This window comes from Tinamus guttatus, unplaced genomic scaffold (assembly GCF_059628265.1).
Source record: "Tinamus guttatus ecotype Peru unplaced genomic scaffold, ASM5962826v1 Tinamus_guttatus_pri_ptg000025l, whole genome shotgun sequence".
Classification (NCBI taxonomy): Eukaryota; Metazoa; Chordata; class Aves; order Tinamiformes; family Tinamidae; genus Tinamus; species Tinamus guttatus.
In genome coordinates, this window is record NW_028288559.1 from 566,290 (window position 1) to 581,468 (window position 15,179).

Sequence of the window (15,179 nt, forward strand, 5' to 3'; positions counted from 1 at the left end):
TAAAAAAGAATAGTTTAAGTGGGATTTTCTTTTCACACAGCTCGATTTCTTTCTAGAGATTTCAGATAGGATGGTATGTGACACAAGGTATATGAGTAGCAAGAAGTTTTTTTTTTTTTTTTTTTTTCTTCTACAGATGAGTGGCTCAATACACCTTCTAGAGTAACCTAGTGTTAATCAAGAATACTTCACTAGGGAGGACACTGCAAACATTATTCTCAGAGTAAAAACTGCTATTGAGGGACTTACCTAAATCATGGACTGGGGAAGGGGGAAGGTTTAAGGCAAGCAGTTTGTTCATTCCTTAAGCTTTAGACTACACACCAGTAGTTTGTAGGTTCTCATTTCTGAGGTTAAATGCAATATCTAGGAAACCGATGACACCAGCTCTGACATTAAGTCCACTACCTTAAGTTGAAGTCTTACTTTTTCATTCCCCACCCCCCGCCCAAACAAAACAAAAAACACAGAAATAGAGAAAATAAGTGAATTAAGTTCTAAAGTTTACCACAAAAGTAAATTAACAAAAGCTCAAGTTACACTCACATCAGCTGTAGGCCAGAGATCCTTGATGACCATTTCTATTCTTTTCACCACTTCCCTTCTCATAGCTGCTTCCTCAGGACGAGGGGACATGAAGTCATAGAAGTCAATTATTTCTTCATGTAATCTAAAGGAGAATGTAGCATCAGTTATAATGGTGATTTTGCTATAACAATGAACTGAACTAAAAACAAGCCACAGGCTTTACTTAATGTCAGATTTTAAGATTTTTCCATCCATGATTTCTACACCAAAACCTACATAAAAAATTAGTGATCTAGACATACAACAACCAACCTCCACCACACTGCCTAAGTGCTAAAGATACCAACTGAGACTAGCTGCAAAAAAAAAAAAAAAAAAAAACCACCACCACCACAGTGGAGGCAGTTAAATTGAGCTTCTAACCCCCAAGGGCATTTCCTCTTAAAAAAATAAAAATAAAAACTATGCAATGATCCAAACACGAAGCAAACACAAACACAAAGAACTTAGAGCAGGCTCATTCTTGCAGGGATTCTTATTTCTGTGCATGTGGGTGTTCATGAGACTCGGAAAGAGGCATTCATGAGTTTCTATAGAGGAGTACAGAATGCATGTTTGAGCACTCATTGACATGAAGAGTGTGGTGAACCACATCTATAGTTGCCTGCTGAACAGCTTGACAACCTTGGATTCCTTTCACAACTCAAACTCTTTATGGGCTAGTTATTCATAGAGGAAGTTACCTTTCAACTAGACTTAACTGAAACTATAAAATACACTACTACCAATACTAGTTGAGAATTTCTCACAGGGAATCTTCATATACCTGCTAAGTCCTTCCTTTTTTTCCCATCTTTCTGATATGCCAAGAGAGGACACTCACTAACCCGTTTTGATTCCAGTTTCCAGGCAAACGGAACACTTGGGGTCACAGGAAAGCAGCAAGTCATGCCAGCATGGTGGAAGGAAGGAGTGTGGTGCATAGTTTCTACCACGGAATTACTACTACGATATGTATTTTCCTCAGATCACATTCAGAAGGTGTTGCCCACATAATTTCCAAGTACCAGGACGCCGTTTAACGCACATGTTTTCACAAAACGTGCACGCACAACTTCTGAAGAGCACACCTACTTAGAATTACAGCTTGCACTCCCTCATTTCCCGAGCTGGGTCTCTGGGTCTGGGTTCCCACTGAACACAAGCTACCCAGCAAGCTTACAGACTGAGCCTTTTAATTTGAAATGTAACAGATTCCAAAACTTTAAAGCAAGACTGAACATATAAACTAGCTCCTATTTATTTTGTTTGTTTCTAGAAAGGCTAGAAACTTCTCCCGCCTCCAAGACCTCCAAGTCCAATGAAGAAAACATCAGAATACAGCTGTCAGGTCTAACTGCAGACTTCCTCACAGTTGGAGGCGACACCAGAACAGATGGAGCAGTCACCCAACTCCCTTGCAACCTACATGTTTCCAGTAATTCTGGCATACTTTTGAGTGGATCGCAAACTAGGTTTTTAGAAGCTCAAAAGGATTTCAACTGATTTTTTTCAGGTAAAGCCCACCCACCATGTACATACCACCTATGCTACTTTTCTTTAGATACGCCTCTTCATATTTACTAGCACTTAATTCTCTCTGCAATTTTTATCGATTATGAATAAGCTCCCACTTCTGCAGTCAGCTCTTCTTTTAGTTTAGTTTTAACATCCATCTTTGTCTTTTCCTCATTCCCTTCTTCTCCCCTCTCCCCCCAGTTATTTATGAATACACAGAGCAACAACAATGCCCGAGTAATTGCACTGGTAGCCTTCCTTTATTATAAAAGTAAATTATTTATTCTTTCACTTGACAGGTAATCCCATTGTACCAGGGGGCACGGAACAGCTCAGTTTTTACAGTTTCAACAAACCTCAGAAGTATTCTTCAAAAAAAATGCAGTTCTGTATCAAGCTGACCACGTGGATATGGCTGATGAACAAATCCTCTGATGAACTGAGATCTACCAGGCCCAACTGCCTTATATAAAAACTTGCACTGACCCTTTCAGTTTATGCAGGCATCTTAGCTGTGTTGTTAATACTGACCAAATCTGATCAGTGTAGGAGGAGATAGACACATTCCTGAGAAAAATTACTTATAGCAGGTGTCCTATATTGAGAAAGGAGGAAGGCAAAACAGGTCTGAGTTCCCCTACACACTGCAGCCTCTGCCTAACACAATGGGCTCTCAACAACAAGCCCTAAGCAGCAAGGTCAAAAGAAAAGCCAGAGCTTGCACACACATCAGCATCCCACTGAGCTGCTGTTCATCACCAGCATGAAAGACTCAAACAGTAATGCCCAAAATACCTCTCCAAAGCTAGTTCTTCATTTCCTTCCAGTGGAAAGATATCACTTCACTTGTGCTTCAATTTGTACAAGAAAGCACCCCAAGAGCTAAATTGTCAAAATTCACTAAAAGTTCAAATTATACACTGTGGCTTTGTGGTGAATTTCCTCTAGAGCTTAACTCTAGTTTGACACATACAATCAGATATAGCTGTACATCAGTTATTCTACCAGCAGATTTAAATATTTGTTACTGAAATTTAAAACAAAGGCTCCCAAGAGTTAAAGCAAGCTCTAGTAAGAACTCTCTTAACTTCTTCCCTAGCAAAGATCAATGGAATCTATAGCTGTGAACTTGGAGTTTTACTGACTCTGAAAGTTTCTTACTTATGATGTTCTCAGTTTTAAATGCCTTCAGCGATACGAAGACTAAGATGCATTTGGAATGGATGCATTTGGCAAGGAATGTGAAGGACAAGAAAGGCTTCTTCCAATATGCAAGTATCAAAAGGAAAACTAGGGAAAATGTGCATCTTCTGAATGGGGTGGGTACCCTGCTGATGAAGGATAAAGAAGGCAGAGCTACTGAATGCCTTCTTTGCCTCACTCCGAACTGCTAAAAGTCGGCCGTCAGGAATCCCAGACAAGAGATGAAGTCTGGAGAAACAAAGACTTTCCCTTGGTTAAGGAGGATCAGCTTAAGGATCATTTAGGCAAACCGGACACCCACAAATCCAATGGACCTGGTACAACGCACCCATGAGTGCTGAAGGAATGGGCAGATGTTATCACTGGGCCACTCTGCATCTTTGAAAGGTCATAGAGAATAGGAGAGGTGCCCCGAAGACTGGAAGAAAGCCAACATCACTCTAGCCTTCAAAGAGGGCAAGAAGGTACATCCAGGCAACTACAGGCCAGTTTCATCTCCATCCCTGGAAAGGTGATGGAGCACAGCTCATCCCGAATGTTGTCTCTAAGCATGCAGAGTACCAGATGATCAGGAGGTAGTCAGCATGGATTCAAGGGGAAAATCATGCTACACAAATCTGCAAGCCTTCTGAGATGGAGTGACAGGCTGGGTAGATGAGGGGAGTGCAATGTACGCTGTTTACCTTGACTTCAGAACAGCTTTTGGCACTGTTTGCCATAACATCCTCACAGGTAAGCTCAGGAAGTGTGGGTTAGATTGTCAGAGGGGCAGATAGAGAACTGGCTGAATGGCCGAGCTCAGAGGGTTGTGATTAGTGGTGCAGAGTCTAGTTGGAGGCCTGAGGTGTCTCCCACGGGTCACTACTGGGTACGGGCTTGGTCAGCTTATTCATAAATGCTCTGTATGAAGGGACAGAGCTCACCCTCTGCAAGCTTGTTGATGATCCAAACTTCAGAGTGGCAGCTGATTCCCCAGAGGGCTGTGCCATTCAGAGAAACCTGGGTGATTCTCCAGAGGTCCTTTCCTACCTCAACTATTCTGACTCTGTAACCTGTTCTCAAAATCTTTGACTTGACTTAGAGATTTATACTTCATATGCTTAATGCTCCTGTTTTCCTCAATTCAATAGCTTCTACTGTTCAGAAAACATCATCTTGTTTAAGTCTTTTGGAATAACTATCAATGGAATCCTCAGAGTCAGCACATAACACAGCCTTTTCAAGCATTTTACCTATTTGGCTGTTCCTTTTAAAGAAGTCTCAAAAATAATATGCTTTTTAAAATTAGCTACTCTAGCTGATCTTCTTTACTGAAGCACACAACTGGAATAAGGGCCACAAGAAAAAGTAGTTGTGGTATTTCTAGAGCCAGACGCCACATGGTGTTCAGAACTAACAATTCCAGAGTTGCTTCTCTTCTGGTTGCAGGAGTCATTCAGTGTCTAAAAATACAGATCGCAATACAATATTCGGCCAGCCAATACAAGGACAGTTTTGCGTCGAGTCTTTTGCCCATATAGCTCCTGTGCTTTCCGTAAGCACATGCTGCTTCCTAATTCAGGACTGTGACAGTATCATAAAAAGTTAGGAACACAACTCACGAAGAATGAAGTACCTTCTCACACAGTTAGCATCTTCACCTTTTTTAAAATTACAGTTTCTTTCAGCCTTGAGAAGCCTCCAATTAGCTAAGACCTTTACCATTAAGCATCATAGAAAACTACTGCCTGGGCAGCAGTTGAACTAGGCAACAGGACAGATATCTTTTGTTTTTATCAAAAATGCATCTCCTTTAGGGTCTTAAGAAAGGCAGAGATACATTTCCAGTCTTCAGGTTAAAATAAGACTAAAGAAAAGTTTGTCCTCAAACTTTTGTAAGGATTTTTATTAAAATTACTTTTCTAAGAAAGGTCACTTACCCTTACCTGTTTTATATACAATACTGCTTTTGGATACAGTAAAAGATATTACATTGATTTGTTGCATTCGAATTTCAGTGCGAGGAAAAAAATCTCCTACAGCCTCAAACTAGATAGTGAATGGAAAAAAAAAAAAAAAAAGCTAGAGACCTTGTTTCCTCAAGTAAATATCTAGTTTTTCTGCAACATGTGTGCACTGTTGGGCATATAAATTATTCTAAAGAAACAAACAGAAACAGAACTGCATCAGTTACTACAAATATGGAACTGCTGACTCTTTAAAAGCTATACTTGCTATAACAGGTAAAGAACCCTTTTCTAACTGAAAAATATAACAGGTCTGCTCAGAATCCTTCTGAAAGGAAAGGACATATCCCAGTTAGAGCATATTTTGTCTAACACTGCAAGGGGAGGAGGTATCAAAGGTCTGGAAAGAGCTGGGAAGGCAAAGGCAACATTTCAACAGCTTTACTGAAATAAACGTTACAAACAACATGATAAGCGTGTACCTTTCATAAGGTGCCTGAAGACTTACTGCTTTCAAGTTTAAATAGCAAAAGTCTCAGTAGCCAACATATTTCAGAAACCTGTTGAAATAGCCTGCCTCCACACCAGGTGGAACTACCACAAAGCACAATTACAGTATCACGGAATTGAAGGTAAAGCTTTACACAGGTACAACCATGTAAAACAAAAGAAACAGTTACAGTGTTGAAAATGCCATCACCAGTTATAATGATCAACGACACAAGCTAACACTCTGGAAAAGAGCTTAGTGAAATATAGATGAAGACAGTTGAAGCAATAGCATATGCTGAGTATATACACTATACAGAGAGTATATACACTATGTTCTGCAGACTTTTCCCAGCATAATCTAATATCAAGACATCCCCAAAAGAAACAAAGATAAAATCATGACACAGAAGAGGAAATGGATTTTCAATTCTTCTTTTGTATACCAGCAGAACCCACCACCATTTAATGATACTCTATGGTCTGTGCAGTTTTCTAGGCCTACCAAAGAGAGAAACTATGGAGCTAAAACACTATACCAAGTACTATATGTCTGCAAACCACTGTTAACACAATTCAGACCTTGATTAAAAATTTGCAGCAGAAAAATATCTCAAGTGCGCAGAACCTACAAAACCTCACAGTTATGAAGAGGCGTTTTATAGGTAGGCATCCTGACTGCTCTTCTCAAGTAAGACTCAAACTCACTTTGCTAATTAACTATCAAAGGGAGGACACAATAAAAAGCTAATTCTATCATACACAGAGCCAAGTGGGTAATTGATAAAAAATTTACTGTACCTCTTCCACAAGGGAAGAGCTTGCTGCTTTTGTTTGTTCCCTAAGCCTTCTCCTGACTCCCAACTCCTATAGCCAGACTCAGCCATAATTTTATGTAGAGTTTCTTGTCAAATAAAATTTATCTCCCAAATTTATTGCACTTGATAGTCCAAGTACTCAAGAAACTAAACTTCATGGACTGAGTTAAGCTACAAATTTTCAGATTTAAGCATCTGCATTTGTTTGTACTTTGGAAGGGAAAAATGATAGTAAAAAAAATAATCTTGTGATGGGTTATCAGTCCAATAAAACTTAACCACTTTGTTTTCAAATATGACTGCAAGTACTTCAAAAAAGGGCCATTATAAAAATCTAAAAATTAAACTGATACATTAGCACCTTCAAGTTAATACATAACAGAACAGACCTACTATGTAAGCTCCTGAACAGCAGCATACCATGCCCAACCTACACTGCTGACATCACCATAACATCAAACGTTATATTTTGTTGTGAAGAAGTCTACCATACACAAGATCTTGGATGTCAATCAACAAGTTTACTAAGCCATTAAATAGAATTACTAAACACTGAAATTCCAGATCTAAATATTACACTTTCCCAGCTGCCCGAAGATAGCACATGATAGCACATCCAAAAAAAAACGCAAGGGCAGAAACACATGAGCAGTGAGGTCTCCCAGTAGATCAGCAGGTATGCATCATATCAGGCCACTGTGAACTTCAAGGGAAGCAACTCTCAGCTTAGTCTTGAGGTGTCAGCACCTGAGGTGTCATTCAAAAGACAACTGGCAGATTAATGATATTGGAAAGGATTACAAATAACTTGAGCTACACACCTGTGTCTGAGAAAGGATAAATAACCTCAGGAGCACAAGACTGACTCAAAGGCAGTCTTAAATTGTGGTTATCAAGTCCTCAGAGAAGCTAAACATTTCCCCCCACCACACTTCCTCAGATAAGTTTCCTAGATCCCTACTTTACAGGGAGAACTGGTCCAAAACCAACTTCAACAGCAGAAAAGTTTTCAGAGTAGAATAAGTGTCATCTATTCCTGGTAATCTGGTATTAACTCAAGCACAGCACTCGGCACTGCACTGGGATATGAGGAATGCTAAGCAGTAATCTTTAAAAAATAAAAATAAAACCAGTAATCTTGACATACATAATAGACAACCTGGTCAAAGCAGGAATCATTGCAACACACAAGTAGGTTTGTCACTTTGGCTGTTGTAAATGAAAGTAGTATCTTGCAGAAAAACATTAGAAATTATCTGCAAGAACTACCGAGCCACAAAGAAAGTCCTATTAAGAGTCCTCTTGGATTTCCAAAAGGCATGTAACAATGTCTTGAACACATAATTAGAAAGACTTAGAAATGCTGGTATGGGATAAAAGACCTTCATGCAGAGAAAGAACTGCTTTGGAGTAGGATACAAAAGACAAACTCTTGAGTTTTCATATTAAAGAAGGGTCACTGGTAGTTCCACACTGCTCAACATCCAAGGGGACAAATAGTAAAGCAGAGAAATGTGCTGTGGCTGCGAGGTTATGTGAAATAAGCCGGCTGAAGAACTGCGGGACACTTCCAAGCCAGAGCGCACGATGAAGCAGCAGGCTGAGCCTGAGGTACAACAGCCAGAGCAAGGCACACGCAAGAGGATTCCACCTTTGAGAAGACGCAATCACTGTCTCTGCACTGAGTTTCAACTCCAAGAATCAAGCTGTCTATGTAAGAATTCTCTAAAAATGTTTGCTCAATACTTAGTACTCAAAAAAAAAAAAAAAAAAGGCTCAAGTGTTAGTAACTAAGAAGCAAAGAACACGGAAAACACACAAAAAAATGCAGTAATACCAAGATGCTCTCACACAGATCTGTTTCACCTTATTTTTAAAGATAAAAGAGAACTGTAAAACATGTGTAGATGAACATCCAAAGGCGTGGAACACTTCTACAATAGAAATAACTAAATAGACTAGAAGTCCTTTGCGCCAGGAAAAAATGGACAACTGTCAGGGGCAAAAGGGAATGGAAAAGTCATATCATGTCAAATAGATGCAACGAGTGGGCACAAACTGTCTCATTAATGCAGAGACTTTGGGCTGGCACTAAGTATAACTTTCAAATGACAGGCCCAAGATGAAAAAAAAGAGATTTGAATCTTTGCATAATGCATAATTTAACTGAAGAGCACCTTGCATCAGGATACCGTTGATGTCGTAAGTTCATACAGACTCATAAAAAAGTAAGAGGCATTCATGTATAAATTCCATTAAAAAAAAAAGCTATTAATAATGCACAGGCAGGTAGGCCTATAGAGCCACAGCTCATTGAAATCTGAGAACCTGTTCCAGGAAATACCACCCTAGGCTCATGCTCATAGATTCCTCTCAAAACATTTGGCAACAGCCTCTTTTGCACTCACGCAGTACAGCTGTTCCTATGTTCTTAACACCAATTAGGTCTACTGCCAAAATTGAACAACTGAAAAGTATCATGAAGCCAATGTCAGGATTAAGCTGCTCTAAGCACATCACATTCTCCTCTAAAAACAGATGTGGACACCTGTCATGCAAACCCTTCTCATTTCTTATCACTGTAGTTAAACCTTTCTGGTTTAAACTATGACATTATCTCTCAAGACTAGTAATGCCAAAGTCTGCCTTTCATTCCATGACTAAAAGCACCAGCCCCGCTAACGCTCTGCTAATTATCTCCTCTGTCGCAAGGAATGCCTTGGAGCTTTACCTGCTTAGTACTGCAGATTACAAAAAGCATTGACTATTCCCTTGGTTTGACAAGTCGTCCAGCAACTGCCTCTGAACTCTGCTGCACTCCAATCTTTAGGCATGAGAACAAGAATCACTTGCTGATACTTCCTCAAATCTCCCTCCAGAAGGCTACTTACCACGACTAACAGGCAACTATCCTTGCCTTTTGCCTTGAACACGACCATATGTACTGCCAAATTCTGCCCTGACCTCAGTCACAATCTACAGTGCATGGCCAGCACTGCCTGCCTCTTCCACTACTTCCCACACTTCTACTACAAGTATTCGCTTCCAGTAGCAGGATAATAGAGATAGAGTGGTGTGGATGAAGTATAATTCTGTGTTGATACTTTACCAGAAAGTTTCACAACAAGGCAGCAGCAGTGAGTACAGTGAGGGGGGGGAAGCACAGTGAGCCCTTTCAAGTGCTCAATGTCCAACTGCAAAGATTCCATGGAATTTCAAAAGTCTCAGTTTCTTCAGCCTGGCCAAATTACAGCTGAATGTTGATTTGCAAAAGCAGCTGTCAATGAACTATGGCTGCTAAGTCAATATGGCACCCCTACTCAGTAACTAACAGTGTCCAGCAGCAATGTAAGAGATGTGGGTTGATAAACAGAGAATTAGAGCTATGCAAGGAAAGCCCAGCAAACTCGTCTTAGTGCCAAAGTTCAGCGACAGAACATACAAACATATATATACATATATTAAATATATATTATATATATATAAAGCAAGAACTTACCACATCAGCACATAGGTGAAAAGAATGAAAGAAGCCTAATACAAACTTAAAATACAGTAAAGACAGCACATCCAAGTAGCTACAGAAATGGATTTCAAAACATCGCTTTTGGTGCATAGTGTTCTCAGTTGCAAACTGAGGCTGAAGGCAAGTGGTCTAGGGGAGCATCATAACATTGTTTTGCTTATAGGAATTCTTCCCAAGCATCCAGTACTGCTCACCAGTCAAGATGCGCAGCTGAACCTTCCCTTGGCCTAATTAAATACGTACATTCTTGCTCTCTTGTGCTCTACAATACAGTTGTTGTGCCATTATCAGGAGAGGGTAAGTAACAGGTCTGGGAGAGAAAAGATTGCCGTAAGTCGCCAGCTCCCGTGCAATGCTCTATAGCATGGGCAGAACATTATTTCACTGTATCCCAGTGCTTCTGTCATCCACACTAACCCCAGGCAAGCCAATTCTACTGTTTCTGCACAACCCTGTTTGCACCTAGTAGAAATGCCAGTTGTATGTAACTAATGAGATTAGTGGAGAAAGAGTGGATTTGAATACTTAAAGTATTAAGCAGGATCGGCTCATGCTGTTAAAAATACCTTAATTCTAATTCACTTGGTTAAATTCATATTAAAAAGGGAAAGAATTAACTCAGATATCATTCTACTCAAGCAAATAATTCTATCTTAAGAGAAAATTGCTATCTTACTGTCGACACAACCCTAGCTGTACAGTCCTCAGTAAGAAGTTTGAAACAGCAAGTCTGTATTTTGAAACAACCTTCTCCAACACTTGAAAACTCTCTAGGTGCTAAAATTACTCAATATACTTAAGTTACAGAGATTACAGAAAAAAGAATTACTTTGATGTGCTTTAATATGCTGAGCAGCAGGACCTTAACATTCTACATGAACTTCACAGCCACTTAAGAGTATAATTTACACTAGCAAGAAATCATGTGTAGTTCTGCACAGCCACAATCATTTGAGCTAATCTAATAATACTGAGACCCTTATCTGCCTCACATCCAACACACCAGTCAGTTTTTTACACTACATGGTATTCCTCAACCACAGGTATTTATGCTATTGCTACATCAACTAGAGGAGAAAATAAGGCTTTCCTAATCCTTTTCATTCTATGTTTCCTAAACATCTTGGAAAAATACAATATACAGGTCACTAGCAGCTAGCTAAAGCACATCTTTAGGATAAAATCTAATCAAATACAGCTATTGTCTTCTATGAGGGATGGGTTATATATCCTTTACAATACAAAAATTTGCATGCCATTTTCAAAAGGCAGCAAAAATAATAAATATGGGTCCACTAAAAAAAAAATGCTGTACATAAAGCATATGAGAAAGACAGTAAAGCATGGCCTTGGTGTTTTTAAAGATCAAGGCAGCTACCATCACCAGGCCACTGGTTATGATCCATAAGGGAGAAAGATAAATAAATAAATCACACAAGCAAACAACCAACAGCTACCACCTCCTGTAATGACTTTTTAAACTACAGAGCTCCTCCAACTCTGAATAAGAAAATCAAAAGAGAAAGTGGCATTACTGCAAAGCACACAGGCACATCAGCAGAAGCACTGCTGCAGCCTAGGAGCCATTCTAGTTAAAGAAGTGATGCCTCGAGCATGTGCAATTGCAAATAACGCTAGACAACAAGTCAAGAACATGCATGATCCCAGAAAAAAAGGCTGTATGGATCTGTTAATTTCAGTGTATTTTTAGTTAAGCAGACAGATAACACATCAGTCTAACTTCAGGAAATAAGCATTAAAAAAAAAATCACTAGGAGCCAGATTGTTACAGAAAGTAGACACCTAAAGCAACTCCATCAGTGAGACCATCTTTATATTATTTCAGTCAGCAAGTATCCCACAAAACAACTTTAATATGAAGGAGAGAAATATGTTTAGATTATGTGTTTGTCCAAGATTCACCTTGAGTAAAAGATTCAAAGTTTAAGGCAGAAAATGCTTCCTAAGTAAGTCTATAGTCTCAATTTACATGCTCTCCTTTAGCATTAGCTGCATGGTACACAGTTGAAAGCACTGCATTCAGGGTTTTGGGGAGCTTAATGATTTGGCAAATTAATCCTGAGAATCTGGAACTAGGAGGCTCACATATGCTGTATCTATCTGTCATAACATCCCACCCCTAGCATCAGGCCTCCCTGCACTAACATAGACCACTGCCAGAATGGCAGGAAACAGCACAGCTTCCACTTTCAAAGATCCCTAGCAGAGAGCTGGTCATTAATTCAGCAACAAGAATAACCACTGCCAAGCTACTGAATAACACAGCTGAAGCTTGACCAAAAAAAAAAAATTGTTACATATGGATTTTCTATATTTTTTATACTTAAGTTGCATAGCTTCTATTAAAGGAAATCCAACTGGAAATAAGAGGGGAGAAGAGACAAGAAGGGTATGTGACTGGCGTAAGACAGGGCTACCCAAAGATAGAGGACAGAACTTGCAAAACCTGGATTGAGTTCTCTGACTTGCCATACCTTTGCCTGGTGAATTGGCTTTGGGATAGTGACTTGTTTTACGCAGATAAACTGAAACATTCACCAAGATCCTACCGCATTTGTATGAAAGTGGTACCAAAAAAGACCTGACACTTTTTATGGTACTATTATAATTTCAGAGCAGCAACTTAATACAGCACACAAAATCCTAACATATGAAATGTTCATCTTAGCTTCCTGCATCAATTTAAGATTAAAAAAAAAAAAGTCACAAATGCCTTGCCGCCCATCAGACAAGGCTGTTTTTCAAAAGCAGAACTTAAAATACATTTTTAACACTTCTTGATAAGTTTAATGCACCCAATGCTCAATGAGTCCGCTCAAAAGAAATATCCTTAAGTAGGATTTTTCTTTCATCCTTAAGTGCCAGTCCCACCTAACTTTCTCTGCCCATAAAACTGTTCCCTGTATTATCCTATTATTCCTACCTATTTCCTTCCAGAAATATCCAGCTCAGGGTTTTAGGGGCTCCAAGAAACTTACTTAAATACCATTAAGCACATATTGTGTGAATAAAATGATTTTTGAACTAGAAAGCATTATTCCTCTTGACTGGATAAAGTTCGGCCACGTGAAATGAAGAAACCTCTCCAAGCACCCCAGAAGTCCTTTAAGATCTACAACTTGGCTGCACACAAATCAGACTCGATGGAATTATCTCTTTTAGCCATAGTAACAGTCCATTAATATGACAAAGCAACATAGCATAGGATAGCCTTCATAAAGAAATGCATTTATTCTTCAGAAAGCCAAGACTTCAGACACTGGGCAGCTGGATTCATTCCAGTGCTGAAGTGTTTCCCTCGAAAAACTATAAAGACCACAGCGGCTGTCACATTTATTTCAGCCTCAGATCAGGCGCTTAAAAATCAATGTTCTTAACACTCTCCAAAGCCACCAGTCTGTCACAGACAGCACACAGATACTTCTAAATTAACACAAGCTTTTCCTCCGAGTTGCCCCAGAACGAAGCCTCCCACTCCTGCGATGTGAACCGACTCCCTGGAGCTCTACAGAGCTCTCCCCTCCCACCCCTGCTTTAATTATTACAGCGATCACTTCGAGCGCTCCCGACAGCCGCCTGACATCTTCATTTCTCGGAGAAGTGCAAGGCCCAGCCCAGCCCAGCGGGTCCGAGGGCTGCCTCCCACACCGCGGCCGAGGGGCATCTAGGAGAGCTGCCGCCCGCTCGCGCCCCCAGACCCCCCGCGGGCGGCACCCCGGCCCCGGGCAGGGGAGAGGCGGCCCCGCTGCTCACCCCTGCACGCCCGGGCTGTATTTCCTCGTCTTCCACGGTGTGCCGGGGCTCTGCAGCGCCGGCTGCGGCGGCTGCCGCTGCTGGTGCGGGGAGCTGGAGCCGGCGAGGCCGCGGCTGCCGGAGAGCAGGTAGTTCATGCCGTAGGTGCTCGCCTTATTCTCGCGTTTCCTGCGGCCCGGGTGGTACTGGTGCTGCTGGGGGGAGGGGGGCGGCGGCGGGGGGGCGCCGCGCGCCGCGGGCGGCGCCCGCTGCGCGGCCACGCCGGTCACCGCGCTCTTGTGGAAGTTGAAGAAGTCGCCGGGGCCGGCTCCGCTGCCCAGCAGCCCCGCAGGAGCCACCGCCGCTGCCCGCGGGCCGCACGAGGAGGAGGAGGAGGAGCCGCCGCTGCCGGATCCCGAGGAGGAGGAGAAGCCGGGACTCTCGGTGCCGGACTCCAGCGACGAGCACGAGGAGGAGGAGGAAGACACGGAGGGCGACTTCTGCAGCCGCCGCCCGCCATCGCCGCCGCTCGCCGCCCCGGGGCGGGCGGCGGGCACCAGCGCGGCCAGCAGGGCCGGCGGCGACGGCGAAGGAGAGGGCGGCGAGGAAGAGGAGCCGCCGGCGGCGGCGGCCGTGCCGAGGCGGGCGCAGCCGTGGCCGCGCAGCAGCGACGCGGCCGCGTCCAGCGCGGGCGAGTTAAGGCAGAGACAGTGCGGGAAGCCGGCGCCGCCGCGGCCCCCAACGCCCTGCGACGTCTCCCAGATCTGCATCCAGAGCGCATTCGCGGGGCCTTTCTGCTCGGGCTGGATCCAGGCCACGCGGGGATCCATCCACGCCCGCCCGCCGCCGCCCCTCACTCACTCACGGCCCGGCCAGAGCGCTGCGCCTCGCCTCGGCGCGCCGGGGCCGGCAGCGAGCGCGGCTACGCGCAGGCCGGCAGCGGGCGCATGGGCGGCGGGCGCGAAGGAGGGCGGCGCACGCGGAACCCGGCCCGGCCCGGCGCGCTCCGCTGCCGCCGCCGCCGCTCCAATGTGGCGTCCCCCGCTCCGAAGGCAGACAGGGCAGTGCGCATGCGCCGCCAATTTTAAACCTTAACCGCAGACGGCCGCCCTGGCAACCGCACATGCGCGCGGGGCGCCGCCGGCGGAGGGCGCGCTAAGCGGGAAGGACGTTGGGAGCGCGGGCGCGCGGCGCGGCGGGGGGAGGGCACTGCGCCTGCGCGGCGCGGCCGCCGCCACCCCCCGCCGTTACCCGCCGCCGCCAGCTGCGCGGCCATTGGCCGCGCGGCCGTTAGAAAGGGCAGGGAGGGTTTTGAGCAATAAGATAAACGAAAAGCAAGGAAGGGTGGGCTTCAACCAT

General features: G+C 43.3%; 1 protein-coding gene across 3 annotated transcripts in view; it reads right to left on the bottom strand.

Annotated features, from left to right (window-relative positions):
• The window catches only part of TENT4A (terminal nucleotidyltransferase 4A), a 53,212-nt gene extending 38,440 nt beyond the window's left edge, over positions 1-14,772 (bottom strand). For all 3 annotated transcript variants that reach the window (XM_088525854.1, XM_088525846.1, XM_088525838.1), the window contains exons 1-2: positions 13,842-14,772; positions 547-670 (exon numbers count right to left, since the gene is read on the bottom strand). In XM_088525854.1, coding sequence (XP_088381980.1) covers positions 547-670; positions 13,842-14,650 — 933 coding nt within the window. In that variant the 5' untranslated portion in view covers positions 14,651-14,772. The remainder of the gene's footprint in view (positions 1-546; positions 671-13,841) is intronic.
• Between the last annotated feature and the right edge of the window lie 407 nt (positions 14,773-15,179).